General features: G+C 35.2%; 1 protein-coding gene across 1 annotated transcript in view; it reads right to left on the bottom strand.

The window, feature by feature from the left end:
• LOC129261801 (alpha-2-macroglobulin-like) overlaps nt 1-3,946 on the bottom strand; it is a 30,888-nt gene extending 26,942 nt beyond the window's left edge. Inside the window, exon 1 of the mRNA XM_064099327.1 lies at nt 3,688-3,946. Coding sequence (XP_063955397.1) covers nt 3,688-3,758 — 71 coding nt within the window. The 5' untranslated portion in view covers nt 3,759-3,946. The remainder of the gene's footprint in view (nt 1-3,687) is intronic.
• Nucleotides 3,947-18,760: the final 14,814 nt, after the last annotated feature.

Here is an 18,760-nt window from a genome sequence, read left to right as displayed (position 1 = left end):
CTCATCAATATTAGATAGATATTTAAGGTAACAGTTTCATGAATTCCTAATAATGAAATTGTCCCTTTTTTCAGAATGGAATATCGATATCGACAAGTTTCATCTCGCGCTTAGGAAGAGGGATAGGAAAATCGTCATTTTCATATGATGACAAAAATAATGTCCTTACAATTTCCCTGGTTGCTTGGTCTGAATAATAATTAAAAAAAAAATCTGCTCGCGCTTCGCATCATTTATCCACTTCACAATTTTTCTACCATGCTTGAAATAGTGCTCAAACGACCTTCTTCAGATCGCCATCAATTTTTCAGCTTGCGCATTATTGATTTTCATAAAAGAAATGTATTGAGAATGTCAAAGATTCTAAGTCTAAATCTCAAAACCACGCAGTTTGTTCTTTATTCAAAACGTGCTTGAATTATCCAGCTTCATATCAGAATATCAAAAATGTTCTTCTCGCGCTTCGCGCTCGCATTATTTATATATAGTCATCCTTTTTGTGATTTACGAAACATGAATAGTGTGTCCCGTTTTTAGGTCTAAATCTCATATTTTTCGCTCGCGCTTCGCGCTCGCATGAAATGTTTAGTTATATACCTATTCTGTTTAATATGATTACAAAAAGTTCATAGAATGTCAATTTTTTAGGTCAACATGTCATAAATTTTCAGCTCGCGCTTGGCGCTCGCATTATCTGATTGTTAAAATATGTATTGTTTTCATGGGTAACTACAAACAGTCTTTACGGTCTCATCAGGCAAGAACGTATATTACAAAATTCGCGCTCGCAGTAATTATTTAGTTACATACACATCTTGTTCACGATCACAATCATTGCTCAGAATGTTCAATTTTCAGGAAAAAATACATGAAATTTTCTCTTAAAAAATTAGCTCGCGCTCGTACTTTTTAATTAGGGCTTATATGACATTATTCATGTTTTGTGAGAATAAAGCTAAGAAGTTACTGTTAGGACTACCCCTTCAAATAAAGAAATGAAAATCAACTTTGAGAGGCCGATTGGGGGAAATATGGGTAAAACTTTTTTCGGCCCCCCCCCCCCCTTATTGGCGAAAGCTGGATCCGCCCCTGAATATTACAAATCGTCCGCCTTTTACACACAGGTTTGAATTATGTTAAAGATTCATTACAGATTACAGGCGCATGGTCACACTTTTTTGCATTTTTGTTTAAATACAAATCATCATCATAATATATCATCGTAATATCAAGGCTAAGATATTTTCTTAAACTTGAGACCATCTTGCTCTAAACACTGAAAATAGGGTTGTGGAGCCTAGCGAATTGGAGGAAACTGCAATCTTATCTAGCCTAAATCTTAACAGTTTCAGTCATCATAACCACTTCTTTTTAAGCCATAAGTGGGCGTTTAATATATATATTTCCTTCATCGACTGGTATGTAATATGCGACCCCGTCAGGCTTTACTTAACCCCTGACTCGTTTAAAACCCACGTAATCTACCCCATATATAGCTCCGGAAGGTGTAACTGTTCGTATAAAGTTAAGAGCAACTTTTAGAACGACTGGTGAACCTTACTAAGTAATCACCAATGAACATGTAATGGTGTAAATGCATTTACCACTAGAAAGTATCACCAGTCGTTCTTACAGTCACTCTTAACTTCCGAACAGCCGGCCCCCAGGTTCCCATTCTCGTTACTGATTTTCACAATACATCAAAGCAGTATGGATAAACAAATTTTGCAATTCCATGTGTTATGATTATGAAGAAGTGTACTTAGACTTCTATGTAAATTATGCCGCACAAGTCCCAGAGATTATAATTTATAACTATTCTAAGTGTTCAGCCAATTGATGTACTCCCTTGCTATGTATCTTCTTAATATTTAATTTTTACATACAATGTCTCTCAAAGGGAAATTCGTGCACATTCTCTTTATATCTTTAAAATCCTGAGTTCAATTACAATACAGGCCATCCTTTCAGTCATCCATATTTCCTCATCGATACGTATATAAACAAAGGATTTACACAGGCTGCATTTTAAAACAAATTGAAAGCTATGACCTGATAAAGACCTGTGAGGTTGCCTTACGTAAATTGAGAAGAAAATAATAGGAAAGAAAATGGGGAAAGGGCGGTTTCATCAATACGTAAAATCAAAATTAGTGTCACATTCAAAATAACACCATAACCCTTGAATGAAGCAATTCTCTTCCTCAAAACGAGTCGAGATTTCCACCTTGTGTCATAGTTTTGAAATGTTTCGGGATTGTTATCTTCTTAGTGCTATTTTATGAGAAGAAACAAACTTAAATAAACTGGAGAGATCACGTTGAAAATTGGAAGCCCTACATGATGTTAAACATTGGCACATTTAGGGGCTAGCAGTTAGCTCGGGACGCCATTTTCAGGAGGCGCTTAAACGGCATAAGTGGGGAATTGTGAAGAAAAGGAAAAGGAATAACGGGAAGAATAGCTTGAATATAATCTTATGCAGAATGAAATAAGCAACTGGTGTCAAAGAGGGCACGATTTCCATGCCCCTACCCCATCATAACCCCCACCACCACCCCGGCCGCGCCAGATATAAGCTTGAAAGGGGGGCGGAGACATTTATTGTTTTCTCCCAGTGAAACAGGATTTGCAAGGAGCGCTGTTTACCCTAAAGGTCAGGATATGTCCCTGTATATACTTGTATACGGTGTTGCATAATTATTCTTCCTATTAAGGCACGAATATCATCAAATCATACATTATAACACAAAATCAATATCATTTTTCATTTTAACAGACAAATGTGTTTATTCCACAACATAATGAAGATCCATGCGGTTTTATAAGCAGGCCTTATTAAAATAGCGGTGCATATTAAGTGGCAGTCGTGTGAATGATTTGTTGAGAAGGACCACTATTTACAGAAAAAAAATATCCCCAATCAATTTACCTCACATTATAATGAAACTAAGCAGATAGTGATTATTGTATTATTATAAATAACAGCCTTATAGCGAGTTTGACACTTAATGGGAATCTTAAGAGTCCCATGGGAATCCTAAGATAGAAATTTCAATATTAAAAAACAAACCTATCATGTTACCAAACAAAAAAAATTATAGCAAAGATTATCAACATAAATTGATCAAATACATTATAAATACTTTTCAGAGTATTATACATGGTCTTTATGAAAACAATTAAGTGTTGAAACACACACATCCCCTCAAACCCACACCCTCACACACACACATATATATATCCTCTTGGTATGAGATTGGTTGGGGTTTCCAAGAGTGCTCAATGCAGAGCAAAATACATATTCGATAGAATATATACATGTATATATATATATATATATATATATATATATGTGTGTGTGTGTGTATCTTTCACTATACAAGTATATGTATATAAACACTTATATTTCTTGTATAAATTTGTTTGTGCATTATATTTCACTTACTGAAGAATAAATCGAAACTAGTGAAACTAGTGAATTATTATTTGATCAGTTAGTTTATTATATTATTCTTTCCTTGACAGAGGACATATTTCAATTTTCTGGGTGTTGGATAGAGGCGAAGATACAAAAAAGAGACAAATATTGCATCTGAAAACTAATAAAAAGTGGTATTTTCAATATAAAGCAATCAATCGATGAGTAATAAAATGAAATAAACAATAAATTATCAACTAACTCACCATGGATCTTCTTGTGAGAGGCTTCCTGCCAAAAGGCAGCTCAGAAGCGTCAACGACAAAATCACTCTCATCTTGCTGCCTTGAATAACCAGTCCTCGACTAACTCGAAATCAGGCGACCCGTTCCAGGTCTAGAGGCAGCACTCTGAACCGAGAGAAGCTATGCTACCGCTCCCACCTTCTTCTCAATGATGTCAAACAGTATGGTTGAGCCAAGGTATTTAGTATAAACCTTTAGCTCAAATCAAAGGCTTCACGAATGAGGGTGACACTGGGGTTGACAGGTATAGATAAATACCGGTTCCAGATCAGTCCTTCCTGTTCGGTTTCCACTCTGGTATCCGATCTTGTGAAGGTTGACTACCAGCACCTGTTTTTCAAACCCTTCATATTTCCGCTTCCACATCGGATTAGTCTGACGTTGATTTTTTTATGTGGTCATCAAATGTTTGTTTATAGCGCTTTCATAAAAACAACTTTTTATAGGTGAGATTCTAATTAATCCTTTAACATGAAAATAATAACTGATGCAAAATTTAAAAAATCGAAATAATGAAAAAGAAAATATATTTTTGATTACCAATATTGACTTGCCTTAGTTATTTACATCATTATTATTGATAATTAAATTGAGCGATACTTTGATAAATCTTAATCAAAATATTCTTTTTTATGACCCATGTTTTGAGCGATAAGTGGCCTATCAGTAAACAATATAAATATATGTATAACCCAGTGACGTAATGAGCCAAAAAATTGAGGGGGCTAGGTATGGCATATCACGAGCGAGCAAAACTTTCGACACTATTATTACAAAAAGAAAATCCAATTTTGTGACAGATTTTGACATCATTTTCAGAAAATAATATATTTCACCATTCTCTCTTTCCTTTTCTTTCATATTCTCTTTTTTATTCTTGGTCGTGACTTTTATTCGAGGGGGGAGGCAAGAGCCCCCTAAGCCCCCCATCTGTACGCCACTGGTATAACCTTTTGTACATTTCCAACAGTATTTTGACAAAAGTCTTGAAAGGGGCCATACGCCGTACAGCGGTGATTATTGTTCCTTACTATATGTTTAAGATTATTTATCCTATATATTTGTCAATTCCTGTTATTTGTTCTGGCGTAAGCATTTTATTTGTATTTTCGTATATTTGTGTACTTTTAAGGAGATGTGAAATGAATGAAACTGAACTGAACTGAATGATATGTAAATAGCATTTTTATGCAGACATGTATGACCTATGACACCTGCGGCACAATTTCCTAAATACACTTTGCCTAATTATTACTTTAATTTCTGAAGATTTTTCGTATTTTCCTCAACATTACGGGTCATCGAAAGAATTATACACTCTGGTCTCAGAAGAAACGGGGCAGTTAATGCTGAAACTATTTCGTGATTGGTAATGACCTTTCGTGTAGATCTTTGACCCACTCGTGGGAGGATTGTATTGAAAATCTTTCATTTTTGAATTTATTTCTTCATAATCCGTTGAGAGATGGACCCGAGTGGGTACCGCAGAAAGAGATATTGAGTAAATGATAAATTAGATGATGAAAGAAGAGAGAGAGAAAGAGAGGGGGAGAGAGAGGGGGAGGGAGAGAGATGCGATGATAAGGAGTGACGGAGATATGAAGGAATGAAGAGTGATAGGACTGGGATTATTAGTTACAGATGATGATGTTTATAGGGTATAGCGGGTTCATTTTCTGGAGACTTTAATCTCTCACTCTTTCTCATTTTCTATTCACCTTTCATCTTTTTATCTTTTTTTAAGCTGAAGTTGTCATCTTGTGGTACTTGTGATTTTTTGTTTGGTCTACACTGGTTTGTAAGAATACTTTTGATAGGAGGGTGCACTCTACCTGATTTTTGCAGCCTCTTCTTTTCCCAAATTGTTTGTATGATAATATATATATTGTATGTAGAAAATTGCTATATGTGTTATTGCTTATATCGAGATGTACGAAACCAAACATCATACTGTAGTCGTTGGAAATGGAAATAAATGAAATCAGTGGCGTACAGATGGGGGGGGGGGGAGCTTGGGGCGCTTGCCCCCCCCCCCCTCCCCCAATTTTCTAGGATCAAGGCAAAAAAGAGAAAAGGAAAGAAAGATGGGTAAAACACGATATTACTTTCTAAATGTATCAAGATATATCACAAAATTTGATTTTTAATTAAAAATGTCGAAATGTTTTATCGCTCGCTCAAAATTTTTATAAAATTTTGCCCGATCCGCCATATATGGCCCCCCTCAAAATCATTGGCTCATTACGCTAGGAAATGATACGAAATGAAAACTCTTTGCATGCTGAATCTGAATTAATATAAGAGATGATAATGACTATTTTTCTTTTGATATTTTTTCTTGGAATTTTGCTTTCCCTATGGCACAGTGTTTTCAAAGTGTGTTCACATTTAATTGTGGAAATATTTTAACAGAGTGAATCAAGCTTTCATATAGTCCACTGTGAAAAGAGATAAACACATTGTGAACACTCACGATGCAGATTTGTCCACAATGTGTACACAGTGTGGTACACAATGTAAAATTGTCTTCACACCGTTTAATTTGATCATTTTAAGAGAGTGGATCACATTTTACATAGTCCACCATGTGAACACATGGACACAGTATCAAGATATCCACAGTGTGTTCACAGTGTGGAAGTAAACAATGTAAAATTTTCTTCATACTGATAGATTCTAATTTTTTTTACCAAAGTGACTAGCATTTCCACATAGAAAATTATGTGAACATATGAACACACTTTAAACATACAGATACAGTGTGGAAAACAATGTAAAATTATCTTCACATCTTTTAATTTGAACATTTTAAGAGAGTGGATCACAATTTCACATAGTCCACTATGTGAGTGCATGGACACACTGCATGTGAACACTCACAATATAAATATATTCACAGCTTGTCCACAGTGTGGAACACAATGTAAATTATTTTCATACTGATAAATGTAAACATTTCGACAGAGTGAATTTCATTTCCGCTTAGCAAATTATGTGAACATATGAATATACTTTAAACATACATGTAAGTATATCCACAGTGTGTTCACAGTGTGGAACACAACATAGTATTATCTTCACACGGTTGAATTTCAGCATTTTAACAGTGTGCCAAATTCTTCACATAGTACACTATGTGACCACATTGTGAAATCTAACAGTGTAGAGATATCCAGAGTGTGTTCACTGTGTGGAATGTGTGGAACACATTTTAAAGTTGTCTTCACACTGCTAAATTCTTCACATAATCCACCGTGTGAACACGTTGTCTATCTACTGCAAACACACTGTGTGACACAATGTCATCACATTGTGAAACCACTGTCCCCACAGTGTGAAAACACAATGCGACGCTGTACCCTTTCCATAGAAATAGACCAATATATCAGATCTAATCAAACATATGATAGGTCGACCCATTTCATTAATATCGCCCGTCTGTATGTGTAGAGATTTCTTATTATGGGTCATCAGATAAGACCTTTTGAAACAATCACATAAATCCTTGCATCGGATATACGTGTAGATTAGTTATGTTAATCATCATGAGAACGACGAGTCGTTTGGTTACATTTCTTCGTAATGACTGACTAGTATAAATACGTGTATGGTGACACCAGTCACAGAAAAGTTGAAAGTAACCATAAGAGACAGGAATTGGTCATAATTGATTTCCACCACGGCTGATCATTTGTTTTAATATGTGACGGAAACAGACTACCGTCTAAACAACGTTTGGCTAACCGCAACGATGATCACCGGTAGCGAAAAACATGACTTTAATAGCTTAATGGAGACAAATTAAACAGGCATATTATAACGGCGCGTAAATGAGGGGGACGATGACTGCACGTACGTACACCGTACCGTCACCAGGGCCGTAGCCAGAAGCATTTTGTTGGGGGGGGGGGGGGGGGTTGTACCAGCTGAATTTGCCAACTAAATTTGGCGTGATCGCACCAACGTGAGCACAGGGGGAGTCTGATGGGGGATTTGACCCCCCCCCCCAATAATCACATGCTAAAAGATTTTGAATTTTTAGAATTGAATTAATGGCATTTGGTAAATACTTTAAGGTAAATTATACAAAGATATACAAAGATATTTGCACTGTAAAAATAAACATTTTGGATCAAAATAGAAAGGCTAGTGTGCCGTAGTTGCTAACTTGCAGTATAATGATATACCCTATGCATTAATAACATCAAAATCAAAGATTTGTTAATTTTTAATTGACCTTCTGTGCAAGATGTCTCAACTAAAATTTCGAGAGTGCTAGTGCTAACAGAGGCGTACCGTGGGTCACAGTAATGGTGGGGGGCACCAGCAAAAAATTTGAGTCATTGTGGGCGCGCGAAGCGCGCTCAATTGCCAGGTATACTGACCTAATAGAGACATTTTAAGGAATGTGCCATTAAACGGATATGTATCTTAGTGATCAAATAATGCGAGCGCGTAGCGCGAGCTGAAAATGTTTGATATTCAGTCCTAAAAAGTGACATCATAAGCAAAGTTTTGTAATCATGATACACACCTGTCTCACAAAACAAACAATGCGAGCGCGAAGCGCGAGCTGAATTTTTTTGTATAACTTGACCCTAAAAAGGGACATTTTAAGGACTATCTTTTGGAATTCATGAAGTGCGTACGTATCTCATCATAGTCATCTAATGCGAGCGCCAAGCGCTTGCTTATTTTGTTAGAATTACACCTAAGCACATGAAGCACTTTTTGTGGTCATTGTAATCATAAACATGATACGTATTTCACTAATGAAATATTGCAGCCCAGAAGCGCGAGTTGACAATTTTTGAAATTCAGACCTGAAGAGGGGCATTCTATGGCTTGTTTGTAGGAATTTACTATTTCATTAATCAAATGATGCAAGCGCAAAGCGCGAGCTGAAAATTTGTTATAATTAGATTAGAAAATTTTAAGGACTGTCTTTAGGAATTCGTGCACTGTAAAGACGCCGGTGTAGATTTAACACCAGCCCGGTATCTATATCGGTCCACACCAATGCGAACGTAAGCACAGACTGGAAATGTTTTATATTAAGGCCTTAAAAGGGGGCAGTCACTACATTGGTTGATCTATAGAAGTTCTTCATAAACTTCATATGGCTGAAGGTGCGTTCATCCTTTGCAACACTTATTGGTGCTGTCATGAGAAGCTTGCAAGCATTCCAAGTGAGAGGAAGAATAGACTTCTTGAATTGTCAAATCTTCGGTGACAGAATTTAGTAAAAATAACTTAGAACATTTTTGGGTTTTTTTGCCAACTGCAAACTTGTAGACAAGTCTACAAGTTGTAGACTTGTCTTCATGAATTTGCCAACTGCAGAGTTACCAGTTAAGTCTTGTGTTCTGTTCTTTTTAGATCTGAAACGGCGCAGTACTTGTACATCACTTTGCTGACTGGTAGAGCGTTTAGTGTTCTGCCACTTTAATAGGCCCACTTTATAATTTGCCAACTATACTTTGGCTTTGATTATTCAACTTAAACTTTGGAAATTCATCCCACCCCATATTTCTTTACCTAGTCTTGCCTCTAATTTTACAAAACTAATATGTTTGTTAAATCGTCAATAATTGTGGTATAATTTGCAAACTCACAAGCTTGTTTATATTTGGGGAGGGCCAGGGGCTTACTTTATGTGTTATTATAGGTTTATAGCTCCATCTGTTTTGTCCTTTGTATTTATAGTAGGGCTCTAAGCCTGGCTACATGGACTTGGATTTGCCAATTAACTGGTTGTCCTTACTCTATACGTCGTAACCTTCTTCGAAGTTAGTACCCCTATTTTTCTTTCCTTTTTTTTCTTTCTTTCTTTCTTTCTCTCTTTCTTTCTTTCTTTCTTTCTTTCTTTCTTTCCTTCCTTCCTTCCTTCCTTCTTTCTTTTCTTTCTTTTCTTTCTTTCCCTCTTTCTTTTTCTCCCCTATCCTCCTGCTTACAAGCATTCATGCTTTCTTAGCAATCAGGTAAAAAAAAAAAAAAAAAATCACCACCAATTTTGCCAACTGGTACATGATTTTGCCGACTGCCATGAATATTGGGGGGGGGGGGGGGTGTCACACCCCCCATACCCCCCCTCTAGCTACGGCCCTGACCGTCACCTTTTGTTTTGAATTTCGCTGTATGAAAATTTCTCAGGAAGAAATATTGACTGAGATATTGGGTGTCAGACGAAATGTGAAGAAATATTTAGATATTTTTTAATTCCCTGATTTATTTCTCCCTGATTACGAATTGTCACCGGTGTATGTTTGTGCGGATCACTCAAAGAGTATTTTGAATATGAACTGTACAAAAAAATAGATGGAGAGATCCCAAACAAAAGATGTAATTTATGGAGATGTTCCACCTATCTCCACCACGGTAATTAAACTATATGAGATTTGCTGGTTACTGTTTCCGTAGTGAGAAGGAAATTATTTCTGATGTACTTTTGTTGCGCCTCCCTCATAAAACCAGAGGAACTTTAAAACCGAAGAACTTTAAATTTTGTTGATTGCATAAATGTGGGGATACAAATAATTTGTCACACGATTTACCAACTCTATCATGTCAGATCGTGAAGCCTGGCGTACCATTGTTGATTCATTCTCGGATGCGTCCGATTGTAGTCAGTACAAAAATAAAAGAAGTTTGATATTAAATTGAAATAAAAAAAAAACAGTGCGTGACATCATCAAACGTCTCTTTTGTATATAAACCATGTTACGCAAAATGCATATGACTGTTTTTGAGAGATGAAGCAAAATTATTTCGATGTCAAGACTGCATATTTTACATCAAATTTTTACGAACGTTGCAATGTTATGCTTGTTTAATTTTTCTTCTAGAAACGGTTCAATATTCATTTTTTGAAATTATTTGGCTCGTCCTTTATACAAATCGTACCGTACCGTTATAAAATGTTTCTGCTGATCTTACTTTTTGAAAATAATCACTATTTCCCAGTGTGTTTAAAGTTGCTAGTCTTAGAAATATGATTCCATTTAGGAATTTCAAGTATTTCGAACCTGTTTCAAATGAGTAAAGTATGAATCCACATTTGGAAGTCATAAAGTACTCAAGTACATAGGCATATAATATATGTTAAATGTACATATTGATGAAGGCTTAAATCAATATCTGATTAACATAATAAATGAATATTCATCAAGAGAAAATAAATGTATTTTTGATTATACCATCATTATTTTGTTTGTGTTTTATTTTTGTATTTTTTTATCAAGGAGTGTAAAATGATTGATGAAATTTTTAGCGTTATGCTAGTTTAATTTTTATCTATTTATTCAAATCAACATTTTTCTGGGGTGGACTTGTAAAAATAAATATGGTAGGTTTTATTAGGGTAGGTTGGCAAGCCCAATGCCCGAGAATTTATTTCATAATACTGAAGGTAAAATATAAATGAGAAGTTTTTATCAATTCGAACCTCGAATCGTATATATATGTGCTAGTTACGAGTGTATGAAAATGAATGCTCATGTGTATTGCATTTTAATCATTTATTTTTTAAAGGACATGTCAACTTCAACAAAAAGTTGATTTGAATAAAAAGAGGAAAATCCAACAAGCAAAACAAAATATTCATCAAAATCGGAAGTAAAATAAGAATGCTATGACATTTTAAAGTTTCGCTTAATTTAACGCAAAACACATCCTGGTCGGTATGCAAATGAGGAGACTGATGACGTCATCCACTCACTATTTATATTGTGTTTTATTAAATATGAAATAATTTTCTCCTCATTGTCAAGTAAAATACCAATTACTTCCTCCCTGAACATGTGGAACTGGCTATGTTTAATACTATATGGTTCAGTCAAGTTGGTCCTTATCGTCAAATTTGTATATAAAAAATGAAATATTGTATAATTCAAACAATAAAAAAACAAAAGAAATACTGACAGAGAGACATCATTGACAGTTTCATTTGCATGTCCCTGAGTTGTGAAAAATAAGCGAAACTATTAAATGTCATAACTTTCTTATTTTACATCCGTTTTTGATGAAATTTTTAGCGTTATGCTATAGTTTAATTTTTATCTATTTATTTAAATCAACATTTTTCTGGGGTGGACTTGACCTTTATAAATTACCTTGATCAGAAAATAAAAATAGGGATTAATGACGAGCTTATCTAAGTTAGTTGTGAGTTAGAGGAAGGACTGCTCGGAAAGGTAGATAGGGAAATCCGTTCAGTCATGATTAAATACTTTAACGACAGATTAAAAGGAAGAAATCTAGACCATAGTAAGATAACTGTATGGTTTGACCGGGATCTTGTTTCATAAAACTTTGCATAATACCCAAATGCGGAAATTTTTGACCAAATGCTTTCAATTTGTCTGTCTGCAGGAAAATATGTTATCACTTCCGTGGTATGTACCTTGATATCTCCCTTCACTTCCCTTTTCGTAGATAAAATAAGTAGAGCATTAAATTCAATATGTAATGCCAGAGAAAATGCATTTGTTGACTTTTAACACTCGTGCATTGAAACAAATGTAAATCTCTTTATGATGCGTTTTTTTTTTTTTTTTTTTTTTTTGGGGGGGGGGGGCAAGCGCCCCAAGCCCTCATCTGTACGCCACTGGATCGACGTACAGAATAATGTGAGAAAATAATGACCGTCAGTGTTAGATTTTAAAGTACATTTGACGTTTTTTCTGAGCAGTAATTGTCGCCAACACAATGTCATGTAACTGTTATGCACTTTTGATAACATGATTAAATCAGGCAGAGCTCAAGGACACATTTAGAGATTTCCCGATAAAATCACATACATTTCCACAGGGGCTGCGGAGCAAAGTTGAAAATTGAAAGTTGGAATTTTGAAATGTAGAATGGAGCGACGAAAGGTATTTTCGTGGGGGGGGGGGGGGGGCATCGCAATGCCGAAAATGACTCTTAGGCCCTATATGTCAAAAGGGGAGCTGGGTGCAAACATAATTTTATCTTCACCATCAGCTTACGGTTCTGCCTGAAGTAGCTGTGTATTTCGTGGTAATATAAGTTGATTAAAACCCTTTGAAGGGAATGAAATGTAAGCTATATATTCTACAGGCAAACGTAGCGAGCGAGCGGTTTGGATTTTTTTTTAATTTGACGTCATATTCTGGCGCTTATTACAATTCTAAATTTTATGATTTTATTGAATAGGTATAGAAAACCTTTCCTTTGAAGTGATTTTGTTTTTTCGTCGGAAAATTATCTTAAGAAATGCTTTTTTTTATCGCTTGAAGGGAACAAAAACATAAGGACATGTTATAACGGAAAATGGATAGGTGCCCTTTTTTCCTCCCCAAGGGCATTATGTAAGGTGAGACGCCAAATGCCCTCCCTAAGCATTAAATGTTCTTTGAATACCCTAAGCATTGAATGTTCTTTGAATAGAATTCACCCAATCATGCCAATTATGTCTTTTCTGATACGTTCCCCTCCGAGGCGAAAAAGGAATAAAATGAACGAATAACAGAGGAAATAATTATTTCACAATATGAAATCCGTAACATATCAAAGAGAATCAATTTATTTCTTCCTTTTTTTTCTTGCTTTTCCCTTTTTGCATAATTTCGTTTAAAAAGTACGCGGGGGGACCAAAGGGGGGGGGGGGGGGGGACGCACCATATGTATGCCATGCCGTATCGTGTAGATGGTATATCTGAATAGGGTATAGGCTTTTACAGTCTTAAATGATTTGTTTTAATATTAAAGAGGAAATGCAGTGTCTTTCTCTGCGTTAAATTTGTTCGCTGATGTGTACGCATAAATACACCAGGTATACCAGGCGTATTCATTTCACAGATGGGTGACGAGTGGGCATAGACGTCGTTCCGTATTCTTTTACTTCAGGATAATTTTCTCTAAGCGCAAACGATGAATATTTGCGTGATTTATAGCACATATAAATTAAATACACAGCATAAGATAACATCATTATTTTGAATTGTATTAGTGACCTCAATTGGTTATTCAAATTTTATTATAGTTTCCTTAATTTCCAGGGGATTTTATCATAAAGTGACATAATGAAGCCAAATATCTGGGAATAAGGCAAAGTGTTGCAATATGGTGCAATTGATTACTAAACAAAACATGACTCGTTTGATTGGAGATGGACCCCAGACCCCTTTCTCACACACACCCTCATTACGCCATCTTTACCATGCTCTATAATGGGGAATATGACCTGAATCATAATAGCCGAACTCCCTTGTGACTTTGCATACTTTATGTTGCTACATCTGGCGAACCTGTTATAACACCTACAGTCAATTGTGAAAATGACCTGAATTATAATACCTGAACTCCCTTCAGACTTTTTGTTGCTACATCTGGCAAACATGTTATAACACCTACATTCAATTTAATATAAACTCCTCAAATTTTTTTTGGAAATCTGACTTTGATCGATAATCCCTCCTTGGTTTTAGTAAATATCAATGTGTAATTAATAACAATGGATGGAGCATGTAATTCTTTTTAAAATGATACCCTACATGATATGATTATGGTTCACATGGAGGTGCAGTGCCTTGAAATGTGGGGCAAGGTCAAATTTCAAAAGTTGCAAAATGATACAATATTGAACGTTAATTCTTTTTTCCGTGGTGATGAGTGAGTTTCTTAGCGGTTTTTTTCCTTTGATCGATAATTCCTCATCGGTTTTTAGTAAATATCAATGTATAATTGATACCAATGAATAGATCATATAATTCTCTTTAAAATGATGCCCTACATGATATGAATATGGTTCAAATGGAGGTGCAGTGCCTGGAAATGTGGGGCAAGGTCAAAATTCAAAAGTTGCAAAATGACACAATATTGAAAGTCACTGTTCTTTTTTCAGTGGTGATGAGTGAGTTTCTCAGCAGTTACTTTTAAATGTTTTCATGCACCTTAAAATCACCATTAATATGGAATCAAACACACCTCTGCACAAGCAAAAACATAACAAACAAACATGCATGAGTATTTCAAACCACGGCTCAAACCATGTTATCTCACAGTACCATCACTACAGACATGACAGAAGCAGGGGCTTGATTTGAATGGATTTTCATCTCTATTGACACAGACAAAAGAATCATGTTCTGTATTGACCCATCATGACTATTTCTGCTCGTTTTGCAGCTTTTCAATTCAGACCTCATCCAACACTTTTGAATCCTGCCTTTTCGTGATGGCATGATCATAACAAGCATGGTATCATTTTAAAGAAAAATAAATAATCTTTTGAATGATATTAAATATGCATTGTGTAAAATTGGGAGTTAGGAGAAATTAATGGCCAAACTCAGATTTCCAAACCTTTTTTGCTCGTTTTGCAGCTTTTTAACTCAGACCGCATCCAACACTTTTGGATTCTGCTAATTTCCTGATGGCATTATCATAACAAGCATTGTATCATTTTAAAAAGAATTAAATGATCTTTTGAATGATGTAAAATGTGCATTGTGTAAAATTGGGAGTTGGGAGAAATTAATGGCCAAACACAGATTTCCTAACTTTGTTGAGGGGTTTATATATATATATATATATATACATAATGAGCGTACTCCTCCTCTGTCGCATATTTCTTCCCTTCTCCTTTCCCCAAATCGTATTGGCTTATTTATATTTGTAATGTTATCTTAAGGATAAATTAAATGAAATTGAAAGAAAGAAAGAAAGAAAGAAGAGTATAATATGAAAATGAGAGGTGCCGTCCTATAATTCAATCGAGTAAAATTACGTCCAATTTAGCTCGTCTTACCTCTATGAAAATATCCGTCAGCCACCCCTTCCCAGCTCTTTACAAAACAATTGTACAAGGCGTCATTAAAGGACAAGTCCACCACACAAAAAAATTATTTTAATAAAAAGAGAAAAATCCAACAAGCATAACACTGAAGATTTCATAAAACTCGGATGTAAAATAAGAAAGTTATAAACTCCTCAAAAAAGTTTGGAAATCTGACTTTGATCGACAATCCCTCCTCGGTTTTAGTAAATATCAATGTGTAATTACTTTCAATAAATAGAGCATTTAATTTTCTTTAAAATGATACCCTACATGATATGAATATGGTTCACATGGAGGTGCAGTGCCTTGAAATGTGGGGCAAGGTCAAAATTCAAAAGTCGCAAAATGACACAATATTGAAAGTCACTGTTCTTTTTTCCGTGGTGATGAGCGAGTTTCTCAGCTGTTTCTTTTGACTTTGATCGACAATCCCTCCTCGGTTTTAGTAAATATCAATGTGTAATTACTTTCAATAAATAGAGCATTTAATTTTCTTTAAAATGATACCCTACATGATATGAATATGGTTCACATGGAGGTGCAGTGCCTTGAAATTATAAGGTCAAATTTCAAAAGTTGCAAAATGACACAATATTGAAAGTCACTGTTCTTTTTTCAGTGGTGATGAGTGAGTTTCTCAGCAGTTACTTTTAAATGTTTTCATGCACCTTAAAATCACCATTAATATGGAATCAAACACACCTCTGCACAAGCAAACACATAAAAACAAACAAGCATGCATGGGTATTTCAAACCATGTTATCTCAGAATCACCACAAAAGCAGTGGCTTGATTTGAATGGATTTTCATCTCTATTGACACAGACAAAAGAATCATGTTCTGTATTGACCCTTCATGACCATTTCTGCTCGTTTTGCAGCTTTTCAATTCAGACCTCATCCAACACTTTTGAATCCTGCTCTTTTCATGATGGAATGATCATAACAAGCATGGTATCATATTTTTAAGAGAATTAAATGATCTTTTCAATGATATCAGATATGCATTGTGTAAAATTGGGTGTTGGGAGAAATTAATGGCCAAACACAGATTTCCTAACTTTTTTTGAGGGATTTAGCATTTTAAAGTTTCGCTTATTTTTCACAAAACAGTGACTCGCACAACTCAGTGACATGCAAATGAGTCAGTCGTTGATGTCCATCACTCACCATTTCTTTTGTTTTTTATTGTTTGAATTATACAATATTTCATTTTTTTTTTTCAGATTTGACCATAGGGACCGACTTGACTGAATCATATAGTATTAAGCAGTGTTAATTCCACATGTTCAGTGTTACACTTGACAATGAGGAGAAAATTAGAATATTTCATATTTCATATAATAAAATACAAAAGAAATAATGAGTGGATGATGTCATCAGTCTCCTCATTAGCATTCCGACCAAGATGTGAATAGAACTGTTTTGTGAAATTAAGCGAAACTTTAAAATGTCATAACTTTCTCATTTTACATTCGATTTTGATGAAATTGTCAGTGTTATGCTTGTTGGATTTTTCTCTTTTTATTCAAATCAATTTTTGTTGGGGTGGACTTGTCCTTTAACTTACTTTTTAAAACTGTATTTTGTCAAATTTATTTCGACTTGTTTTTAGGGGAGGAAATGTATAAATCAGGTTTTAATGTATTTATTTTGTTCATGTCGATTACGAACGGTAGTATAATGTTTTCAAGGTGATGATGATTAGCAATGACATAGATATCGAATAGTTTTACCAGGCAGGGATAATCTGTTTGGAGTGGTTTAACACTTCGCTTTGACGGAAATTATACATTCTTAGCTCAATTCATTATCAAATTATGTTCCAAATGAGCAGTGGAAAACTTCTGACCATCAGCATTAATTGCAAAGAAAACAAAGCATTTTAGACATTCAGTGTATCACTTTGTATAATAACTTTCAAGTAAATGAAAGGAAGTAATTGGGTTTCATACTGTTGGATATGGATTAGATAAAAAAACTTCATTATTTTACAAAGCTTTGAAGGACCCGAATTGATTAAGCAAGGCAGAAAGGACGATAGAAGAAAAAGAAAAGAACATTGATATGTAAATAAGGATGACCTAACATAAAACCCAATTGCAACTCTTACCCTAACCCTCCCTCTTAGACAAAATTAAGCCTGGAGCAATTGATGCAGGAGCAAATGTGGTGTCACCCTCTCGGTACATGTATGAGTAAATATACTTTTGAAAAAAAAAACATTCCCGCTTGATTTATTTCAACCCAACCCATTCAACCAATCAATCTTGATCATGATAGTTGCAAAGTGAGACTGGGATATTTTCTTAAAGCATGCAGTAATCAATCAATCCACCCATCCAACTTTATTTTCAATCAATCAATCCACCCATCTAACTTTATTTCAATCAATCAATCAATCAATCCATCCATCCAACTTTATTTCAATCAATCCATCCATCCATCCAAATTTATTTCAATCAATCCATCCATCCAACTTTATTTCAAACCAAACCAACCAACCAATCAATCTTCAATCTATCAGTCAATCAATCAATTGATCAATTCATTCAATCAATCATAATTCCATGCTTTCCTTCAATCAATTACTATTTATTGTTGTTTGTTGTCACCTGTGCATGAATTGAATCACTATGACCCGCAGGTCTCTTCCAATTTCAGCGATTGGAGGGAATGCAGGGTCCCATTTCATAAAGACTTATAATAACTGAACAATTTCTATCACACATTTCCTCTAAGCCAATCAGATTGAAGGATTTCGGTAGCTTTTAACTGTTATTGCAACTTTTTTATCATGTTTTTTTAAACAGACCCCAGGTGGACCACTACATCAGTATCCCCCCCTACTTTTTTGAATAGTGGAGTGGGTTCTTAACATGCAAAGGTGGTGAATTTCCTCTACATGGGGACTCCCATTTAAAGTCCTATCCGAGGGACAGTGTTTTCCATCATAACATAGCCAACATCTATGGAATAGGGGAGGGAACATTTACACACAATACAAGCTTCGGTCATCTGCCCGGGGTCGACTTGTACCCACGACCTTTGGTTCGACAGGCAGATGCTTTACCGACTGAGCCAACTCGCTCAATAATGTATTTAATCAATTGCTAATCAAACAAACAAATATTGGGACAGAGAGAGAAATAGAATGAAGAGACCAAAGAGAGAGAGAAAGAGAGAGAGAAGGGGAAGGAGTATACAAAAAAAAAGACAAATAAACACAAATTGA

The sequence above is a fragment of the Lytechinus pictus genome, chromosome 5 (assembly GCF_037042905.1).
Source record: "Lytechinus pictus isolate F3 Inbred chromosome 5, Lp3.0, whole genome shotgun sequence".
NCBI lineage: Eukaryota > Metazoa > Echinodermata > Echinoidea > Temnopleuroida > Toxopneustidae > Lytechinus > Lytechinus pictus.
The sequence above is the reverse complement of the archived record's forward strand: the minus strand, read 5'-3'. Positions and strand labels throughout refer to the sequence as shown.